The sequence below is a fragment of the Leuciscus leuciscus genome (assembly GCF_965113295.1).
Source record: "Leuciscus leuciscus genome assembly, chromosome: 8".
Lineage (NCBI taxonomy): Eukaryota > Metazoa > Chordata > Actinopteri > Cypriniformes > Leuciscidae > Leuciscus > Leuciscus leuciscus.
The window spans coordinates 5,852,101-5,873,351 of record NC_138732.1 but is presented as its reverse complement, the minus strand read 5'-3'; the positions used below and the strand labels follow the sequence as shown (position 1 = coordinate 5,873,351).

At 39.2% G+C, this 21,251-nt stretch overlaps 4 protein-coding genes across 5 annotated transcripts in view; all 4 read left to right on the top strand.

The window, feature by feature from the left end:
* Window positions 1-2,771, top strand: part of LOC309503982 (protocadherin gamma-A6) — a 7,426-nt gene extending 4,655 nt beyond the window's left edge. For both annotated transcript variants that reach the window (XM_082176864.1, XM_082176863.1), the window contains 3 exons: window positions 77-135; window positions 428-546; window positions 1,715-2,771. In XM_082176864.1, the coding sequence (XP_082032990.1) occupies window positions 77-135; window positions 428-546; window positions 1,715-2,082 (546 nt within the window). In that variant the 3' untranslated portion in view covers window positions 2,083-2,771. The remainder of the gene's footprint in view (window positions 1-76; window positions 136-427; window positions 547-1,714) is intronic.
* Window positions 2,772-9,966: 7,195 nt separating this feature from the next.
* pcdhb (protocadherin b) lies at window positions 9,967-12,522 on the top strand (the record flags this gene model as incomplete). Its single annotated transcript, XM_082176972.1, has 1 exon — window positions 9,967-12,522. The coding sequence occupies exon 1, from the start codon at window positions 10,132-10,134 to the stop codon at window positions 12,520-12,522; it is 2,391 nt and encodes a 796-aa protein (XP_082033098.1). The 5' UTR covers window positions 9,967-10,131.
* Window positions 12,523-12,640: 118 nt separating this feature from the next.
* LOC309504011 (protocadherin beta-16-like) lies at window positions 12,641-15,487 on the top strand. The gene has a single exon (XM_082176964.1). The coding sequence runs from the start codon at window positions 12,928-12,930 to the stop codon at window positions 15,367-15,369; it is 2,442 nt and encodes an 813-aa protein (XP_082033090.1). The 5' UTR covers window positions 12,641-12,927; the 3' UTR covers window positions 15,370-15,487.
* Window positions 15,488-18,343: 2,856 nt separating this feature from the next.
* The window catches only part of LOC309505331 (uncharacterized protein), a gene marked incomplete at its 3' end in the record, with an annotated part of 29,948 nt that continues 27,040 nt past the window's right edge, over window positions 18,344-21,251 (top strand). Inside the window, exon 1 of the mRNA XM_082178704.1 lies at window positions 18,344-21,199. Coding sequence (XP_082034830.1) covers window positions 18,806-21,199 — 2,394 coding nt within the window. The 5' untranslated portion in view covers window positions 18,344-18,805. The remainder of the gene's footprint in view (window positions 21,200-21,251) is intronic.

Genomic DNA, 21,251 nt, shown 5'->3' with positions numbered 1-21,251 from the left:
AACTATGGTGGTTTATCATATTTGTAATATGTAATCATTCATTATTCTCAGATATGATTGTTTCTTTGTGTTGCAGCTGAAACAAGCAAACACTGACTGGGCCCTCACCAAAAATCAAACCTCCTCTCTGAAAAGGTAAAACACACATTTACTTGTTTCTAAATGGGGATACACCATAGACTTCTATTGATTTTTATATAAAGTTAATAAAAGCAAAATATAATACAAACTGTTCTACTTCAGACCAACCCCAAGTGTTCCTATAGCTCAAGCAATTTAGCATGACGAGCAATGCATAAATGTAAACCCAAGCAGCCAAACCCTCACAATAATATTTTATGCATGAATTTGTTTACTACATGTTCAGGAGTATCAACATATCTCATTACATCTCAGGTTGGTCTGATTTCTCTTCATGTGTTTGCAGTTGTAACTCTGTGAACATGGATGGCACTCTGATGCGTAAAGCCATGCAGGCCGAACCAGAGAATTATGTGGGTCAAATGGCTGCCGGACAGTACTGGACCTGGGGAACCCGCTCGAAAGGTACAGCTATACTTTTCTACGTCGCATTATTTGATCCTGTGTATAGTCATTTATGCATTTAGTCAATATGAAACAGGGTAACACTTTATTTTACATATGTTACATGTACTTACCATAGTAATAATAGTAAATTATGCATAATTACATGCAACTAAACCTCAACCAAATCCTAATCCTACCCCAACCCTATATTTTCGATTTGTGGGTAAAAGGTCTGTGGTTAACTTTACTTGAAGACATTGCATGGTTTTTTTTTTGTGTTTTTTTTAAACAGGAATGAAATGATCTGACATTAAAAATAGGATATTAATGTGTATATAGGGCAGGAACTACTTAAGGTATTGCTTTCATGAAAGTTAGTGAATTAGGTAAAACAGCACTTTGCACTAACAGTAAGTTTGTAAAATATTATTACAATTTAAAATAGCTAGTTTTTTTTATTATTTAAATCCATTTTAAATTTAATTTATTCCCGTGATGCAAAGCTGAATTTTCAGCATCATTACTCCAGTCTTCAGTGTCACATGATTAGAAATCATTCTAATATGTTGATTTGCTGCTTAATTATTATCAATTACTATTGGTGCCCAGTTATTAATAATAGTTCTTATTATTCTCAATGTTTTTTTTTCTGCTTAATATTTTTGTGGAATTTTCTTTGAGGATTTTTTGATGAATAGAAAGTTCAAAAGAACAGCATTTATTTGAAATATAAATCTTTTGTAACATTTACCGATCAAATAATGCATAGTTGCAGAATAAAAGTGTTAATTTCTTACCCCAAACTTTTGAATGGTAGTGTATCGCATTTTTCACAAAAAAATATTAAGCAATGTTATAATAGTAAGAAATGTTTCTTGAGCATCAAATCATCATATTAGAATGATTTCTGAAGGATCATGTGACACTGAAGACTGGAGTAATGATGCTGAAAATGCAGCTTTGATCACAGAAATAAATTACATTTGACAATATACTTTAATAGAAAACAGTTATTTTAAATTGTAATAATATTTCACAATATTCCTGTTTTTACTGTATTTTCTTATCAAATATATGCAGCCTTGGTGAGCAGAAGAAACTTCTTTCAAAAACAGTAGTAATTACTCCAAACGTTTGACCGGCAATGTAAGTAATTCTCTTGTATTTTTCTTTTTCAACCATCCAGAGTACCGGATGCATTCTCCAGCAGGAGGGGTTTCTCAGAGGGCATGGACGCCTCACTACACCCCCCCACACAACCCCCCCCATCACCAGCAGCACCAGCAGCACCAGCAGCACCAGCAGCAGCAGCAGCAGCCGGCGGCGCAGACCCACACGCACCCGCACCCTCCACCGGACTACCAGCACAACGTCTACATCCCCGGGACACCCTCCGGCTTCTGCACCCTGAGGCCCGTCTACCGCAGCGAGCTCGACCTCCACAACTCATTCTCCACCTTCGGCAAGAAACGCAGGTTCATCTCTCCCAGCAGCTATGACCCGTGTGACGACACGGGGGCGGATGTCATCAACAATGACTTGTATAACGAATAAAACAAGACAAAAGGACAAAAAGAGTGACTTATTACCAAAGCATAGCACTCCTCATGTATTCTCAGTCCTCAGATGGCTCGCCACAGTCCTCTCAATGATCATCTGATGCATATCGCACATGCAATGCAACTTCCATCCATCGGGGTGTACAGGTAAACGATACCAGGTGGATATTACGATCACTGGATTTGCCATTTCACGTCTTTGAAAGCTATTAAGAGTTATTCAGAAGTGGAACTGTATGGTTCACTTTGTTTTCTGTCTGTGAAAGTATTATTTTTTAGCAGAAATGAAATTCTTATCACAAAGTAAAAAAAAAAAAAAACCTCTCTCCTAGTTTCTTCTGGTTTCCAGAGATGTATAGTGCAACAGTTCTGCCCACTTTTTCAGTGGCGTTGGTTCCAGAAGTATTTTTCCCATATAAGATCTCAGATAAAAATCTTTGTTAAAGAGTTAGAAGCCATGAGCCAAGCAAGCTACAAGGTGAATCACAACATTACAAACTTTGATTTGAAGGGAAAGAACTACAATCCCTTGAAGCATTACGGATGTCATAATTTAATTAAATGATTTGTCAGCCTCAGCCCATTCAGAAATGCTGGTACTTGGGTAGAAACCTATACATAGGAGGAGCCTGATCAAATGTTTAATATTAAACAAAAACTTAAGACGGACTTAGAGGCTTTTGCATCTTCATATATATATATATATATATATATATATATATATATATATATATATATATATAATGAGAGAGAGAGAGAGAGAGAGAGTTCAGATGCAAAAGCCTCTAAGTGCCATCTGAAATTTTCTTCTAGAATGATCATTTTTATCAAGCTCGTATATTTAAGTTCAGTAATTTCACTTAAATGGCAATGAAAATTACCTATGAAGTGTCATTTAAGTGAAATTACTGAACTTAAATATTCAAGCTTGATAAAAATGATCATTCTATATATATATATATATATATATATGAAGAGTTCAGATGCAAAAGCCTCTAAATGCCATCTGAAACTTTCTTATAGAATGATCATTTTTATCAAGCTTGTATATTTAAGTTCAGTAATTTCACTTAAATGACAATTAATAGTTCATCTTCATTGCCATTTAAGTGAAATTATTGAATTTAAATATACAAGCTTGATAAAAAATTATCATTTTATAAGAAAATCTCAGATGGCATTTAGAGGCTTTTGCATCTGAACTCTTCATATATATATATATATATATATATATATATATATATATATATATATATATATATATATATGCCAAATGTGCACAAACATTTATAGTTCTTTTCTTTTTCTGTGATTTGCTTATTGTGATTTTCTGATTGGTGGAGATTCATGGGTAATGTAGTTTTTCACCAGGACTTCCGCTGTTGAACACAATTATTTCAAAAATAAGTCAAAATAATGTTATGATGACTTTAACAAAAAAAACATACCATTGATTTACAACCTAGTAGCTCACAGTAGGTCTGTCTTTAAAGGTTTATAAGTTATCATTAAAAATCAGTTCTCCTATAGGGAAAATGAATGGGATTTTTACTTCCAGAACCCGACTGGTACACTGTATTTCAGATGAACCCACCCCTAAATGGAATGTAAAAACAAAACAGTGGTCAGTTGCTTTAGATGTTGTCTTCCTGTCTAAGCCAGACTACTTGTCATGTGACAGGCCGGGAACCAAATCTCTATGATGTCACAGTGACGCTATGATGGTTCTGTGTGTCACTTCTGTGCTCACACTCACTTTAAGGTGCACTTTTCACTCACTTTGTGTGTGTTAGTGGTACATCTATATTACTGGAAGAACATTTGTTCATAACTTGCCAGAACGTTAGCTGGGTAGGGCATATGTCCTGTCATATGGGCCCATTTTACTTGACTAGAGGCTCTGTTCCTCAGGATAGGATAGTGACAATAAACAGATATTTAAAGGAACTTGAATATGACTGTACATCTCATGAGCAACAGGCTCTTATGATCCCACTAAGAAACTTGCTTGTCCTGTTATATGAGGGACAGAATAAAGCTTAATCTGCTGTTATTATTATTATTATTACTTGTAATTGCATCTGCTTGGTTAGCTCAGTCACACCAGGCCTGGAGGTCAAAGGTCATTACCATTGAGAGGCCTGGCCTGAGATTTAATACGAGACTGAATATCATTATTATTTTTATATTTTCCTATTATTATTACTTTGACAATCATTTCAGCCAAAATGTGATTATTCCACACCTTTTGCACACGGCGTGTAAATCAACACAGTGGTCATGATGTGGCTGTATTGTGGGCCAGGAGAAAGTGGATGCTCACCAAATGAAATTGATCAATTCAATGTGATTACTCGCGTAAGAATGAGTGGATCTGTATCTAGACACACATAACTGCCTCATACAAGAGAACAGTGTGTGAAAGTCCATTCATTCCAAATATGTACATAAAAATATGAGAATTAAATATTTTTTTCTGAAATAAATCTGCTGTGTTGTGATTCATATTTTCTAAGAAATATATGACTACAGTATGTTGGAAATGGAACACTACTAACTAATGTTCACTAAATATTGCGCAATATACCCTGCTTACTACGCATACAATAGTGAGACAGTATGCAATATGTATCAATAAATGTTTCAAAAGGTAAGTTGACTGTCACATGACCATATCACTTTGCATGGGAGTGGCATCCAGTTTCATATTAGAAATGTGTTATTTTACATTTTTAATTCGGTTTTACAGCCTGTTCATATTATAGATGATAAAGAGGACCTTTTATGCAAAATGGAGGTCACATTGCACAGGCTCCGCCCACGACTGCTGACTGACTGCCCTATTAGTATTAGGACTACACAGTCCGCCATGTTAGAGCATTAAACAGCAGCATTCAAGTGAGAAATGTATTCTTATTAAAGCTACTAAAGTTATTCAATCAAAAGCAATGACTGATTTTCTGTTTTTCTTTTGTTGTTTGATTCATATTAACAGCATATTTAGCAGTGTTTTTAGTTTTTGGCAGAGAATCCCAGACATGAGCTGTAAAGGCTCCGCCCTCTTCTGGAAAGGGGTGGGGAGCAGCAGCTCATTTGCATTTAAAGACACATGCACGAAAACAGCATTTACAACGTGGTATAATAAATGATCTATGGGGTATTTTGAGCTGAAACTTCACAGAAACATTTTGGGGACACCTGAGACTTTTATTACATCTTGTAAAAAGGGGCATTATAATTCCCTTTTAAAAAACACAAATTAAATTACTTTCAGTGTTCAGATTTATGTTCTAAACTTTAATGAGGAATATATTTATTTTATGTTCGGCCCTTTTTAAAGGTTGTGGGTAAAAAAAAGGTCTGTGGTTAACATTACATTAAAAATGTGCTTTAAAAAAGTGCTAACATAGCTAACTTATGTTTTAAAGAAGCAAGTGTGCTTCCAAATTCACATTTGATGTGTAGACCACGTGTTTGTTTGTAGAACAAAACATGAAAGTAATGTTTACCACAAACCAACAAAAAAAAACAAAAAAAAACACAGTAAATTCCAGAGGGAACCCAGTTAGTTCAAAAATGCCAATTCTCTTCCAGATTTTATGGCTACAAACCGAAAAGCTCCAATTGTTTTAATTAATACTCGACACTTATCTTTACATAGTTGCATGAAAAGACATTTCTCAGCACAAAGAAGAAGAATAAATGACCCAGGCCACTCTCTCATGCACTGAATAAACACAGCAAATGCTAACATATTCTAATGAGCTTTCTTATATTCTCTTTTTCCTCCCACAGAGAATAGACTTGGTTCATTAACTGAACAAACACAAAACTCCATCGTCTAAATATCATTTTAATTAAAGACGGGGAAACAGACGGGCCACCGGGGGAATATGGCTCCCCCTGCAAATGCCACACCTGGACGCAATCTCTCCCACGCCCTTTCCATTTTAATTTCCCGGGGAAATGAGTTCAGAATGTCAATAGATGAGTATCGCCCAGTTGAGAGGGGTAATTAGGTTTGCCGTGTGTCCTTTCAGATTACAGACGTTAATGAAGAAACGGTCTCTATGGCGCTAACACACTTCTCTAAATCGAAGTTCATCTCTCTGAGGGCGCGTGAACCAGAGGTGAGGAGATGAGCAATTTAGACATGTCCTCTCTAGACTACAGATCAGGAATTAGAGGAGCTCAGCTTTACCGCAGAGTCACATTCAAACAATGACATCCTTTTGAGAAGTAGGAAATATCAAGGGAGAGAAAACTTAAAAACTTTGCTCATGAATATTAATTAGGTGATTGGACAGTCACGCAGTTAGTCCTTGCTGATTGGCTAAAAGGCAGACTGGTATATGTTGGTAATTTAACTTAAAGGTGAAGTGTGTAATTTTTCTCACATGTTGGAGCTGAGCCGGGCATGTAATTAAATCTAGAATGGGATAGATCTATTTGAATTAGTCAACACAGTTTAATGTACAGTGATGTGTTTTATCCCTTTAATATGTTTTCTAGATTAGTTACACTGACTTGCCATTAGAGAGTCTGTTATTTCATATTCTGCTTTTCTGCAACAGCGGTGTGTGTGTGTGTGTGTGTGTGTGTGGTATCTCTCTCTCTCTCTCTCGTCTCTCTCCTCTCTCTCTCTCTCTCTCTCTCTCTTCTCTCTCTCTCTCTCTCTCTCTCTCTGTCTCATGTGTGTGTGCGTGTGTGCATCTCTCAAAAAGGTCCCCTCAAAGATGTCAAAGATGCAATATCCAAAAATCATTGTCCTTGGTGGGGACTTTTTTTTGGTCCCCATGAGGAAAACAGATTGTAAATCATACTAAGTAATGTATTTTGAAAATGCAAAAGTGCAGAAAGTTTTGTGTGATGGAAGGTTAAGGGGTAGGGTTTAGTGTAAGGTGAGAGAATATACAGTTTGTACAGTATACAAATCATTATGTCTATAAAAAAATTCACACAAAAAAACCCTCATGAAAACACAACGTGTGTGTGTGTGTGTGTGAGAGAGAGAGAGAGAGAGAGAGAGAGGGGTCAGAACAGCTACACATTTTCACCAGTAGTTTCAGACTTTTGGACTTTAAATTGTATTATTGTTACTTTAAACTTTTCATTTTCAAGAAACGTTATCTAAACAGAGAATATAATTATGAAATGATATGAATGTGCAGATAAAAAAGTGGGAAATCAGTCTCATAAAACACCACTAGAGGTCGCCTGCATCACATGCCATCAAGCACAAGGAGCAAAACAGTTTGGTGACATAGAATTATTTATCAACTTTCATGTCACATTATGTCACATTATATTATTTCTATGCATAAATTTACCTCTTTAGCAAAAAAAAAATCATAATAATTCATACCTTAGAATTATTTTTTTTAAATTCCATGTCCCCAATCATTTTTTCTCAACTTCTTTTTGAAATAAAGGTTACATACTGTATACATTTCAAAATTAGCAATTTTGAGTATTAGCATATACCTTCACTTATTCTCTTTGACATAAAATACAATTAATTGTGATACACATTTTTATGTGTGAAAACATTGAATAAGTTTATGTCTCTCAAATTCCAGTCCCCCACTTGCAGTTTAAAGTCTTCAGCATTGCCCTAAATCACATGGCTTGCTAGAAGTGACATCATTTTCTTGGAGGGAAAGACAAAAGTAGTCATAAACTTTTCCCTCCTTTCCTCATTTTTCGAAGACTTAAAAATAAATAGTGTAAAACATGACACCCTACTCCATTGAAAATATTAGGATATTCTTGAGTTTGGGCCCTGAGTTTGACCAGTGGGTTTTCTGATAGACATTTTTCTCCCTCTGATAAGACTAATATAAAGAATAATTGAATTTATAATTTTTTTCTCAACAAACCTGGGCTGCGTTTCCCAAAAGCGTAAGCCTAAGAAGATCGTAAAAACGATCGTACGACTGATCATAATATTACGGTCTGTTTCCCAAAAACATCGTAATTTAAGTAGCATCAGAAGATGGAGGCTGAGGCCTGGGAGGGTTGTTTGGAGGACTAGGAGATGGTTGGTGCTGGGAGATGGCAGATGAAACTGATGAAGGACCTGACTCAGGCTCAGGTTGAGTTACCTCCACTCCTCCATGGATGTCAATACCACCACAAATGCCATCTGAAGCACTTGTGCCAAATATTGACAAGGCCTTTTCTTCCTCTGCTGTGAGAAGGGGGGACTCATTGGGCCCATCACCAGTTTTATTAAATGTTGTCCTCTGCAGTGCCCTTTTCCTTTTAGCAAGGCGGCAAAGTCCTGCCACTTCTTCCTGACCTCCTTCCCTCATCTTTTAATGCCACTAGTTGCAGTCAGTTTTCTAGCAAATTTCTAGCAAAAAAACAGATTTTTAGTTTTTGTTTATTTGTATGACTTCCCTTAAACCTGCTGAAAATAATGTTTGTATAGCTCCACCTCCTCTAAAATGACATTAATCTCCTCTTTAACACATTTTTTTTTTTTTTTTTTTTTTTTTGGTTCAGCCATTTTGCTGGTGTAGGTTTGCTGCTTTGTAGATTATTGGCCTCGTAGAAAATGCACATCAGTTGAAAACAATTAGGTTAAACATTTCTAAATACAAGCGTGTGCTACAATGACGAGCCATTCTACAAGGTGACATTTCAGCACTCGACAAACGGACAGCGACTCTTAAGTAGCACTTAAAGCACAGCTGCGTGCGATCGGGCTAAGTGCATTTTTGTGAATTTAATTGACATGTTAAATAAAATCAACTATCAAACTCAATCCTTGTCAAACTTTATGATATTGTTGTGCTTTGAGTCTTGAGAATGTTTAGACAGAGCTTAACCAAAACATTTATTTTAGAGTAGGCCTGAAGTGGACTAACTTTGAATTTAATTATTGACAAGTCACACTGACATTTTGCTGCCACTTGATTTTATTATTATAATTATTATTTACTGTTTTAAGATAAAATGTGTAATTGACTATATGCAGACAAAAACTAAAGTGACAAAGAAAAAGATATTAGTTTATAAGGATTAAAATCCTTAGATCTCTTTTTGATGTGTGAAAATGTTCAAATATCCAGGGAGCCTGTATTCATCTGACTGACTTCCATTCCTGAGAGAGAGAGAGAGAGAGAGAGAGAGAGAGAGAGAGAGAGAGAGAGAGAGAGAGAGAGAGAGAGAGAGAGAGAGAGAGGCTCTATTTACAGTCTAAATTAGTTATTTGTTTACAGCAAGCATGACTATCTCAGTCTTTGTCTGTTTGTTATTTGACAGGACTGATGAATAACATTATTTCATCAGCACAGGCTTGTACCTAATTTTACAGCGATGCTATTTTATTTTAAAAAATTGTTTTACCTAACAATGCATTTCATTATCCAAATGTAATAGATGTGATAGCTGATTGGAAAGACAGTCATGCTTGCAGTAACCAATTCATCTAACTTAGACTAATAAATTACACTTTGCAAAAAAGAGAGTAGCTGGATAGCCTCTGCTGCATGAAATCTGATGTAATAATGGTATCATTATTGTATATACGAATAAATATATAGGCCTATATAACAAGTAGCTCTGCAAAGCATCTTATGTGTATTCAGCAATGAAATACAGAAAGGGCGAATAAAGAGAAGCACACACATACACACACACACACACACACACACACACACACACACACACACACACACACACACACACACACACACACACACACACAGAGAGAGAGAGGCAGAGAGCGAGAGACAGAGAGCGCCTCTTCTATGTATTACCTTCATCCAGTAAATATACAGCTCCTGTCTCTGTCTCAGCGTGTCGCTGTTGGCCAGTAAATCACACACAGACTTCATTTAAAGAGACGTTGCCATATTCCAGAATCCTGGTACTGAGAACAGCGTCCTTTTCAGTGGGACCGTTTTTAAACGATTACAGGATTATTGTTTTTTTAAAGCAGACTGAACACGAGAGGCATTTTAAGGAGCAGCACGACTAGTAACTCCATCTGACTGATCTTTTCTTAGTGATTTTGTGTCTTCTGCTGGAATTGATAATGAAGCCAGTTAGAAGGTGGGTCGCGTTTTTCTTTGTACTTTGGGCGACATGGGAAACTGCTTTGTCTGTGACGCGCTATTCTATCCCGGAGGAGACGGAGCGCGGGTCTGTCGTTGCAAACCTGGCTGCTGATTTGGGGCTGGATGTTAGTGGACTTGCACAACGGGAGGTAAAACTTGACATTTTCCATAACAAAAAATATCTTGATGTTAATAAAAGGACTGGCGAGCTATTTATTGTCGAGAAAATGGACAGGGAAACACTGTGCCCAACGAAAACTATAACGTGCTTCTTAAAATTAGACCTAATAATTGAAAGCCCATTGCGTATTTTCAATATTGAATTGGGCATCACAGACATTAACGATAACGCTCCTCATTTCCGAAGAGACAGGATTGAATTAGACGTCTCAGAGTCCGCGTCACCGGGAGAAAAATTCTCTTTGCCCAATGCGTTTGACCCAGACGTTGGTGCCAATACAGTCAAGACCTATAAATTAAGTGAAAGTGAACATTTTACTGTTGATATACATTCTGGAAGCGATGGCACAAAATATGTCGATTTGGTCCTCATGAAGGCTTTAGACAGAGAAGAGAAGGCTGTTCATAATCTGATTCTCACTGCAATTGATGGCGGAGTCCCTGCGCGCTCTGGCACAGCTAATATTATTGTGCGCGTGCAAGATACAAATGACAACGCCCCTCAGTTTGATCAGGCAGTTTACACTCTGAATATAAGCGAAAATTCTCCAGCTGGCACTGTTGTTGTTAAATTAAACGCTACTGATGCTGATGAAGGCCCAAACGCTGACCTTACATACTCATTTACGCTTTATACTTCTGAGAAAACGCAGGAGATGTTCTCGTTGAATTCAAATACTGGCGAAATAGCAGTTAAGGGCACAATTGATTATGAAGATATGAAAATATATGAGATGTTCATTGAGGCTAAAGACAATGGCCCCGTTCCACTCTCCGGTCAATGCAGAGTGACTGTGTACGTTAAAGATATGAACGATAACTATCCCGAGATAACCATAAAATCCCTTAAGAACACCGTGGACGAAAACATCCCAGTCGGCTCTGTTATAGCTCTGGTGGGTGTTAGTGACAGAGACACTGAAGATAACGGTAAGGTAAATCTGGCAATGAACAAGTCCTTACCGTTTATTTTAAACAAGTCGTCTGACTACCTGTACGAGTTATTGGTGTCAGAAACGTTAGATCGTGAAAAGGTCCCAGAATATGAGATCATGCTGGTTGTGACCGATGAAGGGAATCCTCCCTTATCTGATAATGAAACTATAACGGTGCATTTACTAGATGTCAATGATAACGCACCGCAGTTCCCACAGACATTCTACACGATACCTGTAATGGAGAATAACGCGCCTGGAGCTTCACTGAGCTCTTTAACTGCTATAGACCCAGATCTCCATGAAAATCAGTATCTAGTTTATTTTATAATAGAGAAGGAAATAGTGAACACCTCCATGTCCATGCTGTTCTCCATTAACCCAGAGAACGGTAATCTTTACGCGCTAAAGACGTTTGACTATGAGATAGAGAAGGAGTTTCTTTTCCACATCGAGGCCAGAGACTCTGGTGTTCCTCCTCTCAGCAGTAACGTGACCGTTCACATTATTATCATGGATCAGAACGACAACACACCGCTTATAGTGTCTCCATGGCGCGCGCAAGGCTCGGAGGTGAAGGAAAAGATCCCGAGATCCACAGATAAAGGAACTCTGATAGCCAAAGTCATCGCCATAGACTCTGATTCAGTGCACAACTCTCGCATCACGTACCAGTTCCTCCAGAACACCGACGCCACGTTATTCAGCTTGGATCAATATAACGGAGAGATCCGGACCATGAGAATGTTCAGTTACAGAGACTCGCGAGACCAGCGGCTGGTGGTGATCGCCAAAGACAACGGAGAGCCCGCGCTCTCTGCTACAGTCACCATCAAACTGTCCACGGTGGAGACCGCCCTCAAAACCTATACTGAGGTGCCTTTGGAATATGACATCTTCTCAGATCTAAACCTGTATCTGGTGATCGGACTGGGCTCTGTGTCATTTCTTTTACTCATCACTATACTGGTGACCATCGTGCTGAAGTGTCAGAAAGCGAAGCCCAGCAAAGCGGCTCCTCCGTGCAGGAACAGTGTGATCAGCGAGAGGAACTCGACCATCGCGGACTCCACTCTGGTCTCCAACGATGCCTACTGGTACAGTTTATTTCTAGCAGAGACGAGGAAAGGGAAGCTGGTGGTCAGACAGCCTGTGCCAAAGGGAGCGAGATACATCGTGTCCAGTTTACCGAGGAGCACAGGAGTGACCGAGACCAGTGACTCAGCTGCATCTACTCTACAGGTAAGAAAATAAACGATATTATAAAAATATAACTGAAAATATAATCATGCTATGTATGAATGCTATTTAATTCAAGGTGACAAATGATGGCTCAAACAAAACAAATATGGTATGAATGATACATTTATTTCCCACCAACAATATTCTATATTCATTCTTTATTGTAAAATAAATCAGCTGAGTTGGCTTTATATTAAACGTGCTGTTTTTACATCGTGCACAAAGTGTCGCTGTTGTCTAGCAATACACAACATGGAAATGACTTACTGGTCGCCATAATGTAACGTCACAGTATACAGCTATAGTGTGTGATCATCTCTCCTTCCTCTCTTTGTACGCCTCTTTGTTCCTCTGAGTCCTTCATTTACTATTTCGTTTACGTGGTTGGATTATACTGGACTTGTATATTGAATAAAAATGGCACCGTGTATGGACACACAAAAATGGAAAAGGTACGTTTTGTTATTCTTGATCATCTTTTCCTTACTGAACTCGGGATTTGCTGTTACTCACTACTCTATTCCCGAGGAAATGGAGGTAGGATCTATTGTTGCAAATTTGGCCGCTGATCTTGGTTTGGATGTACAGAGTCTGACAAAACGCAAGATGCGCTTAGATGTGTTAGCAAATAAAAAATATCTGGATATAAATAAAGAAACAGGAGAGCTGTTTATCGTCGAAAGAATAGACAGAGAATATCTCTGCACATCCAAAACGACTAATTCTTGTTTTCTGAAGCTCGATGCTACAATCGAAAACCCAATTAGAATGTTTAACATTGAATTAGAAATATTAGATATCAACGACAATGCACCCCACTTTCGACGAGATGTCATGCATTTAGACATTTCAGAATCGACACCAGCCGGAGAGCGTTTCTCACTCAACAATGCAGTGGACGCAGACATTGTATCTAATTCAATTAAGACTTACTATCTTAGTGAAAGCGAGCATTTTACTATAGAAATACAGTCTGGTCGAGATGGATCTAAACTAGCTGATTTAGTGCTGAAAAAAGCGTTAGATCGCGAAGAGAAAGCAGTTCATAATCTGATCCTCACTGCTGTGGATGGAGGAGTCCCCGCGCGCTCTGGTACAGCTAACATTATTGTCCAAGTGTTGGACACAAACGACAACGCCCCTCAATTCGATAAAGACAGTTATACTGTGCATTTAAGTGAAAATTCTCCAATAGAAAGTCTTGTTGTTAAGCTCAACGCAACAGATTTAGATGAAGGGCAAAATTCTGAAATAATATACACATTTAGTTTATATACATCTGAGAAGACACAAGATACGTTTAAATTGAATTCAGAAACGGGTGAAATTCGAGTAAAAGAGATGATTAATTATGAAGATTTCAAAATCTATGATATGGAGATAATAGCCACCGATAAGGCATCTAATAGTCTCTCTGGAAAATGTAAATTAACAATCTTGATCACAGATATGAACGATAATCATCCTGAAATTTCAATTAAATCATTTTCTGGCCCAATAAAAGAGGATGTACCTGTAAATACAGTAATTGCAGTTGTTAGTGTGAGTGATAAAGACTCAGGAGAAAATGGACAGGTAGATATTCATATTTCTGATGATTTACCTTTTGCGCTCAAAGAATCATCTGACAGTTATTATGAATTATTAATTTCAGAACCGTTAGATCGTGAAAAGGTTGCAGAATATGACATCACTATTACCGTCACTGACAGGGGCAACCCGCCGTTATCTGATAATGAAACTATAACTTTAGAGTTACTGGACGTTAATGACAATGTTCCTCAGTTCCCACAGACATTCTACACGATACCTGTAATGGAGAATAACGCGCCTGGAGCTTCACTGAGCTCTTTAACTGCTATAGACCCAGATCTCCATGAAAATCAGTATCTAGTTTATTTTATAATAGAGAAGGAAATAGTGAACACCTCCATGTCCATGCTGTTCTCCATTAACCCAGAGAACGGTAATCTTTACGCGCTAAAGACGTTTGACTATGAGATAGAGAAGGAGTTTCTTTTCCACATCGAGGCCAGAGACTCTGGTGTTCCTCCTCTCAGCAGTAACGTGACCGTTCACATTATTATCATGGACCAGAACGACAACACACCGCTTATAGTGTCTCCATGGCGCGCGCAAGGCTCGGAGGTGAAGGAAAAGATCCCGAGATCCACCGATAAAGGAACTCTGATAGCCAAAGTCATCGCCATAGACTCTGATTCAGTGCACAACTCTCGCATCACGTACCAGTTCCTCCAGAACACCGACGCCACGTTATTCAGCTTGGATCAATATAACGGAGAGATCCGGACCATGAGAATGTTCAGTTACAGAGACTCGCGAGACCAGCGGCTGGTGGTGATCGCCAAAGACAACGGAGAGCCCGCGCTCTCTGCTACAGTCACCATCAAACTGTCCACGGTGGAGACCGCCCTCAAAACCTATACTGAGGTGCCTTTGGAATATGACATCTTCTCAGATCTAAACCTGTATCTGGTGATCGGACTGGGCTCTGTGTCATTTCTTTTACTCATCACTATACTGGTGACCATCGTGCTGAAGTGTCAGAAAGCGAAGCCCAGCAAAGCGGCTCCTCCGTGCAGGAACAGTGTGATCAGCGAGAGGAACTCGACCATCGCGGATTCCACTCTGGTCTCCAACGATGCCTACTGGTACAGTTTATTTCTAGCAGAGACGAGGAAAGGAAAGCTGGTGGTCAGACAGCCTGTGCCAAAGGGAGCGAGATACATCGTGTCCAGTTTACCGAGGAGCACTGGAGTGACCGAGACCAGCGACTCGGCCGCTTCTACTCTACAGGTAAGACAATCCATGTCAATAATCAAAGAGAGATTTACATAATGTTTCACGCTCAATTTAATTTCAGATTTTTAGAGAAGAGGTGGTGCATGCGCCCCTGTACAGCATTCTTCTTGTTTCTCAGGTTGAGAAAATATAAGAGGATATTCCCCTTCATATTTTAATTATATTAATTTCTTCTCAATAATCAATATTTGTTTTACAAACTGTTTTTTTTGTTTGTTTGTTTTTGTTTGTTTTTTTGCTTGTGTTATTTTGAGGCTTATTATCACACATTTTCTCGGGAATCTAAAACAGAAAAATCATAATAAAATTGAAATAACGCGTAAAATAAAAGAATACTTCTTGCACACAAGGCTGTTCTCTTCTTATTGTGTATGTTCAGACCAAACTCACTGAGCGTCGCTGTTCTCTAAGAAAACGCTTTTGGTCATATTTAGCAGAATCGCCATGACAGATTTCCATATAGGTGGAAATCGCACAAAGGAGCGCGCCATGACAAGAGCTTCATAGTGTGTCCTATTCGTTTCCTGATCATTTCATTCTCGCGAGGAATACAAATATTTCAAACGCTGCAGAATGGAGGGATTGGTAAAGTCACAGTTTTGGAGGTATGTAATGGTCCTTCTGTTTTTCTCCGTTATTTTGGACTCAGCGTCCTCTGTTACGCACTATTCTATCCCAGAAGAAATGGAGGAAGGCTCTGCTGTGGCTAATTTAGCCTCAGATTTGGGTCTGGATGTGAAAACACTGAGCAGACGAAAAATGCGGCTCGATATTAGGTCAAACAAAAAATATCTCGATGTCAACAAAGAGACAGGAGAGCTCTACATTTTAGAAAAGATGGATAGAGAATATCTCTGTATATCAAAAACAGCATGTTTTATCAAAATGGAAGTCACACTCGAGAATCCTGTGCGAATGTTTAACATTGAAATTGAAATTGTGGATATAAATGATAATGCTCCACAGTTTTGGAGGGATTCGATTCGTCTGGATATATCAGAATCTACAGCAGCCGGAGAGAGATTCTCACTCAGTAATGCGGTGGATCCTGATATTGGCTCGAATTCGATAAAAACGTATCATTTGAGTGAGACCGAAAATTTTGATATTGAAATACAAACAGGAAGGGACGGTTCAAAATTTGCTGATTTGATCCTAAAAAAGCCTTTAGACAGAGAAGAACAAGCTTCACATAATCTGATCCTCACTGCTGTGGATGGAGGAGTCCCCGCGCGCTCTGGCACGGCTAGCATTATTGTGCGCGTTCTGGACACGAATGACAACGCCCCTCAGTTCGATAAAGACAGTTATACTATAAATCTAACAGAAAACTCTCCTATTGGAAGCCTTGTAGTGAAATTAAACGCCACAGATAAAGACGAGGGATTAAATTCAGATTTACTTTACTCTTATAGTTTGTATACATCAGAGAAAACGCAGCAAACATTCAGTCTGAATCCTAACAATGGTGAAATCAGAGTGAAAGAAATGATTAATTATGAGGATTTCAGGATCTATGATATGGAAATTATAGCAACAGATAAAGGAACAAATAGTCTTTCTGGAAAGTGTAAAGTAAAGATTTTAGTGACAGATATGAATGACAATCATCCTGAAATTTCTATTAAATCATTCACAAGTCCAGTTAAAGAGGATGTACCTGTAAATACAGTAATTGCAGTTGTTAGTGTGAGTGATAAAGACTCAGGAGAAAATGGACAGGTAGATATTCATATTTCTGATGATTTACCTTTTGCGCTTAAAGAATCATCTGATAATTATTATGAATTATTCATTTCAGAACCGTTAGACCGTGAAAAGGTTGCAGAATATGACATCACTATTACCGTCACTGACAGGGGCAACCCGCCGTTATCTGATAATGAAACTATAACTTTAGAGCTACTGGACGTTAATGACAATGTTCCTCAGTTCCCACAGACATTCTACACGATACCTGTAATGGAGAATAACGCGCCTGGAGCTTCACTGAGCTCTTTAACTGCTATAGACCCAGATCTCCATGAAAATCAGTATCTAGTTTATTTTATAATAGAGAAGGAAATAGTGAACACCTCCATGTCCATGCTGTTCTCCATTAACCCAGAGAACGGTAATCTTTACGCGCTAAAGACGTTTGACTATGAGATAGAGAAGGAGTTTCTTTTCCACATCGAGGCTAGAGACTCTGGTGTTCCTCCGCTCAGCAGTAACGTGACCGTTCACATTATTATCATGGATCAGAACGACAACACACCGCTTATAGTGTCTCCATGGCGCGCGCAAGGCTCGGAGGTGAAGGAAAAGATCCCGAGATCCACCGATAAAGGAACTCTGATAGCCAAAGTCATCGCCATAGACTCTGATTCAGTGCACAACTCTCGCATCACGTACCAGTTCCTCCAGAACACCGACGCCACGTTATTCAGCTTGGATCAATATAACGGAGAGATCCGGACCATGAGAATGTTCAGTTACAGAGACTCGCGAGACCAGCGGCTGGTGGTGATCGCCAAAGACAACGGAGAGCCCGCGCTCTCTGCTACAGTCACCATCAAACTGTCCACGGTGGAGACCGCCCTCAAAACCTATACTGAGGTGCCTTTGGAATATGACATCTTCTCAGATCTAAACCTGTATCTGGTGATCGGACTGGGCTCTGTGTCATTTCTTTTACTCATCACTATACTGGTGACCATCGTGCTGAAGTGTCAGAAAGCGAAGCCCAGCAAAGCGGCTCCTCCGTGCAGGAACAGTGTGATCAGCGAGAGGAACTCGACCATCGCGGATTCCACTCTGGTCTCCAACGATGCCTACTGGTACAGTTTATTTCTAGCAGAGACGAGGAAAGGAAAGCTGGTGGTCAGACAGCCTGTGCCAAAGGGAGCGAGATACATCGTGTCCAGTTTGCCGAGGAGCACTGGAGTGACCGAGACCAGCGACTCAGCCGCATCTACTCTACAGGTAAGATCATATATTATAGCTTGTTTTTTGAATACTTTTTTTCACATGCATTATTACTTATGAAGCACACATTCTGAGGTAAGAATGTTTCAATAATTGTACTTTAATTTTTTTAAACTATGTAAACAATAGATTATAAAAAATAGATAAATGAATAGATTGTCAGTGGTAATGTATATTTTAACAACTTGTGCACAGTTTTTGAGGCACCTCGCTGTGTGTACGCAGAGTGGCGCTGTGGTTTCACAAATTATATCTCACAAAGTATAAGCTATCATTGCGAGCGTAATTTCAACGTCACTATCACAGACGGTCATTTTGCAACGAACCCTTGTTTTGTGCGTCTCTGGTTATAGACAAAATATTGCGGTGTACATCGAGGACACTTTCCGTCTTTTATCCCTTTTTATTATAAGTTTTTTTCTGCATCTCATTTTTGGAGTCAAATCCAATGCTTTGTTGCTAGATGAACTGCTTTGTCCTTGCATCATAATCACTTGATCACACAATGGATTCTGATTTGAACGCCTGGTCATGGAGGAGGTATGTCTCGCTGTTTTTTCTTCTATCAGAGGTTTTTCATTTGGCTCTGGCTGTTACACATTATTCTGTTCCAGAGGAGATGGAAGTAGGATCTGTCGTGGCAAATTTAGCCACTGATTTGGGGCTTGACCTGCAGACTTTGATTAAACGAAACGTCCGTTTAGATGTGATCGCTAATAAGAAATACCTCGCCATAAACAAAGAAAGAGGTGAGCTGTACATACAAGAGAAGATTGATCGTGAATATTTGTGTCCTGCAAAAACTACTTGTTTTTTAAAAATGGAAGTTATTGTCGAGAACCCTGTGCGAATATTTTACATAGAGCTAGAAATCACTGACATAAATGATAATAACCCTAATTTTAGACGAGACACAATACATTTAGATATCACTGAATCTACGCCAGCAGGTGAGCGATTTTCTGTCAGTAATGCGGTGGATTCGGATGTCGGTTCCAACTCGGTTAAAACCTATTATCTTAGCAAAAATGAGCACTTTGACATTGAAATTCAGTCAGGGAGGGACGGTTCCAAATTTGCAGACTTAATTTTAAAAAAGGCTCTAGATCGTGAAACCCAAGCTGTTCATAATCTGGTACTGACAGCAGTGGATGGCGGAGTCCCTCCGCGTTCAGGCACGGCCAGTATCATCGTTCGGGTGTTGGATGCAAATGACAACGCCCCTAAATTTGATCAAGAGAGCTACGTCATTAATTTAACTGAAAACTCACCCATAGGGAGCCTGGTCGTTAAATTAAATGCAACAGATCTAGATGAGGGTTCTAACGCCGACCTTGTGTATTCATTTAGTCTGTATACATCTGAGAAGACACAGAAAGCATTCAGTTTAAATCCTGAGAGTGGTGAAATTAGAGTGAAAGAGATGGTTAATTATGAAGACTTTCGAATTTACGATATGGAAGTTATAGCATCAGATAAAGGAACTCATCCATTATCCGGCCAATGTAAATTATCCATTATAATTACAGATATGAATGACAATCATCCTGAAATTTCGATTAGGTCATTTCAGAGTCCAGTTAAAGAGGATGTACCTGTAAATACAGTAATTGCAGTTGTTAGTGTGAGTGATAAAGACTCAGGAGAAAATGGACAGGTAGATATTCATATATCTGATGATTTACCTTTTGCGCTTAAAGAATCATCTGATAATTATTATGAATTATTAATTTCAGAACCGTTAGATCGTGAAAAGGTTGCAGAATATGACATCACTATTACCGTCACTGACAGGGGCAACCCGCCGTTATCTGATAATGAAACTATAACTTTAGAGTTACTGGACGTTAATGACAATGTTCCTCAGTTCCCACAGACATTCTACACGATACCTGTAATGGAGAATAACGCGCCTGGAGCTTCACTGAGCTCTTTAACTGCTATAGACCCAGATCTCCATGAAAATCAGTATCTAGTTTATTTTATAATAGAGAAGGAAATAGTGAACACCTCCATGTCCATGCTGTTCTCCATTAACCCAGAGAACGGTAATCTTTACGCGCTAAAGACCTTTGACTATGAGATAGAGAAGGAGTTTCTTTTCCACATCGAGGCTAGAGACTCTGGTGTTCCTCCGCTCAGCAGTAACGTGACCGTTCACATTATTATCATGGATCAGAACGACAACACACCGCTTATAGTGTCTCCATGGCGCGCGCACGGCTCGGAGGTGAAGGAAAAGATCCCGAGATCCACCGATAAAGGAACTCTGATAGCCAAAGTCATCGCCATAGACTCTGATTCAGTGCACAACTCTCGAATCACGTACCAGTTCCTCCAGAACACCGACGCCACGTTATTCAGCTTGGATCAATACAACGGAGAGATCCGGACCATGAGAATGTTCAGTTACAGAGACTCGCGAGACCAGCGGCTGGTGGTGATCGCCAAAGACAACGGAGAGCCCGCGCTCTCTGCTACAGTCACCATCAAACTGTCCACGGTGGAGACCGCCCTCAAAACCTATACTGAGGTGCCTTTGGAATATGACATCTTCTCAGATCTAAACCTGTATCTGGTGATCGGACTGGGCTCTGTGTCATTTCTTTTACTCATCACTATACTGGTGACCATCGTGCTGAAGTGTCAGAAAGCGAAGCCCAGCAAAGCGGCTCCTCCGTGCAGGAACAGTGTGATCAGCGAGAGGAACTCGACCATCGCGGACTCCACTCTGGTCTCCAACGATGCCTACTGGTACAGTTTATTTCTAGCAGAGACGAGGAAAGGAAAGCTGGTGGTCAGACAGCCTGTGCCAAAGGGAGCGAGATACATCGTGTCCAGTTTACCGAGGAGCACAGGAGTGACCGAGACCAGTGACTCAGCCGCTTCTACTCTACAGGTAAGGGGGGAAAAGTACACCCCTCTTTCTTATCTTTCTTTTTTTTTGCTTC

Coding starts and splice junctions, on each gene's coding strand:
- LOC309504011 (XM_082176964.1), top strand. CDS start 12,928: ATGGCACCGTGTATGGACACACAAAAATGGAAAAGGTACGTTTTGTTA.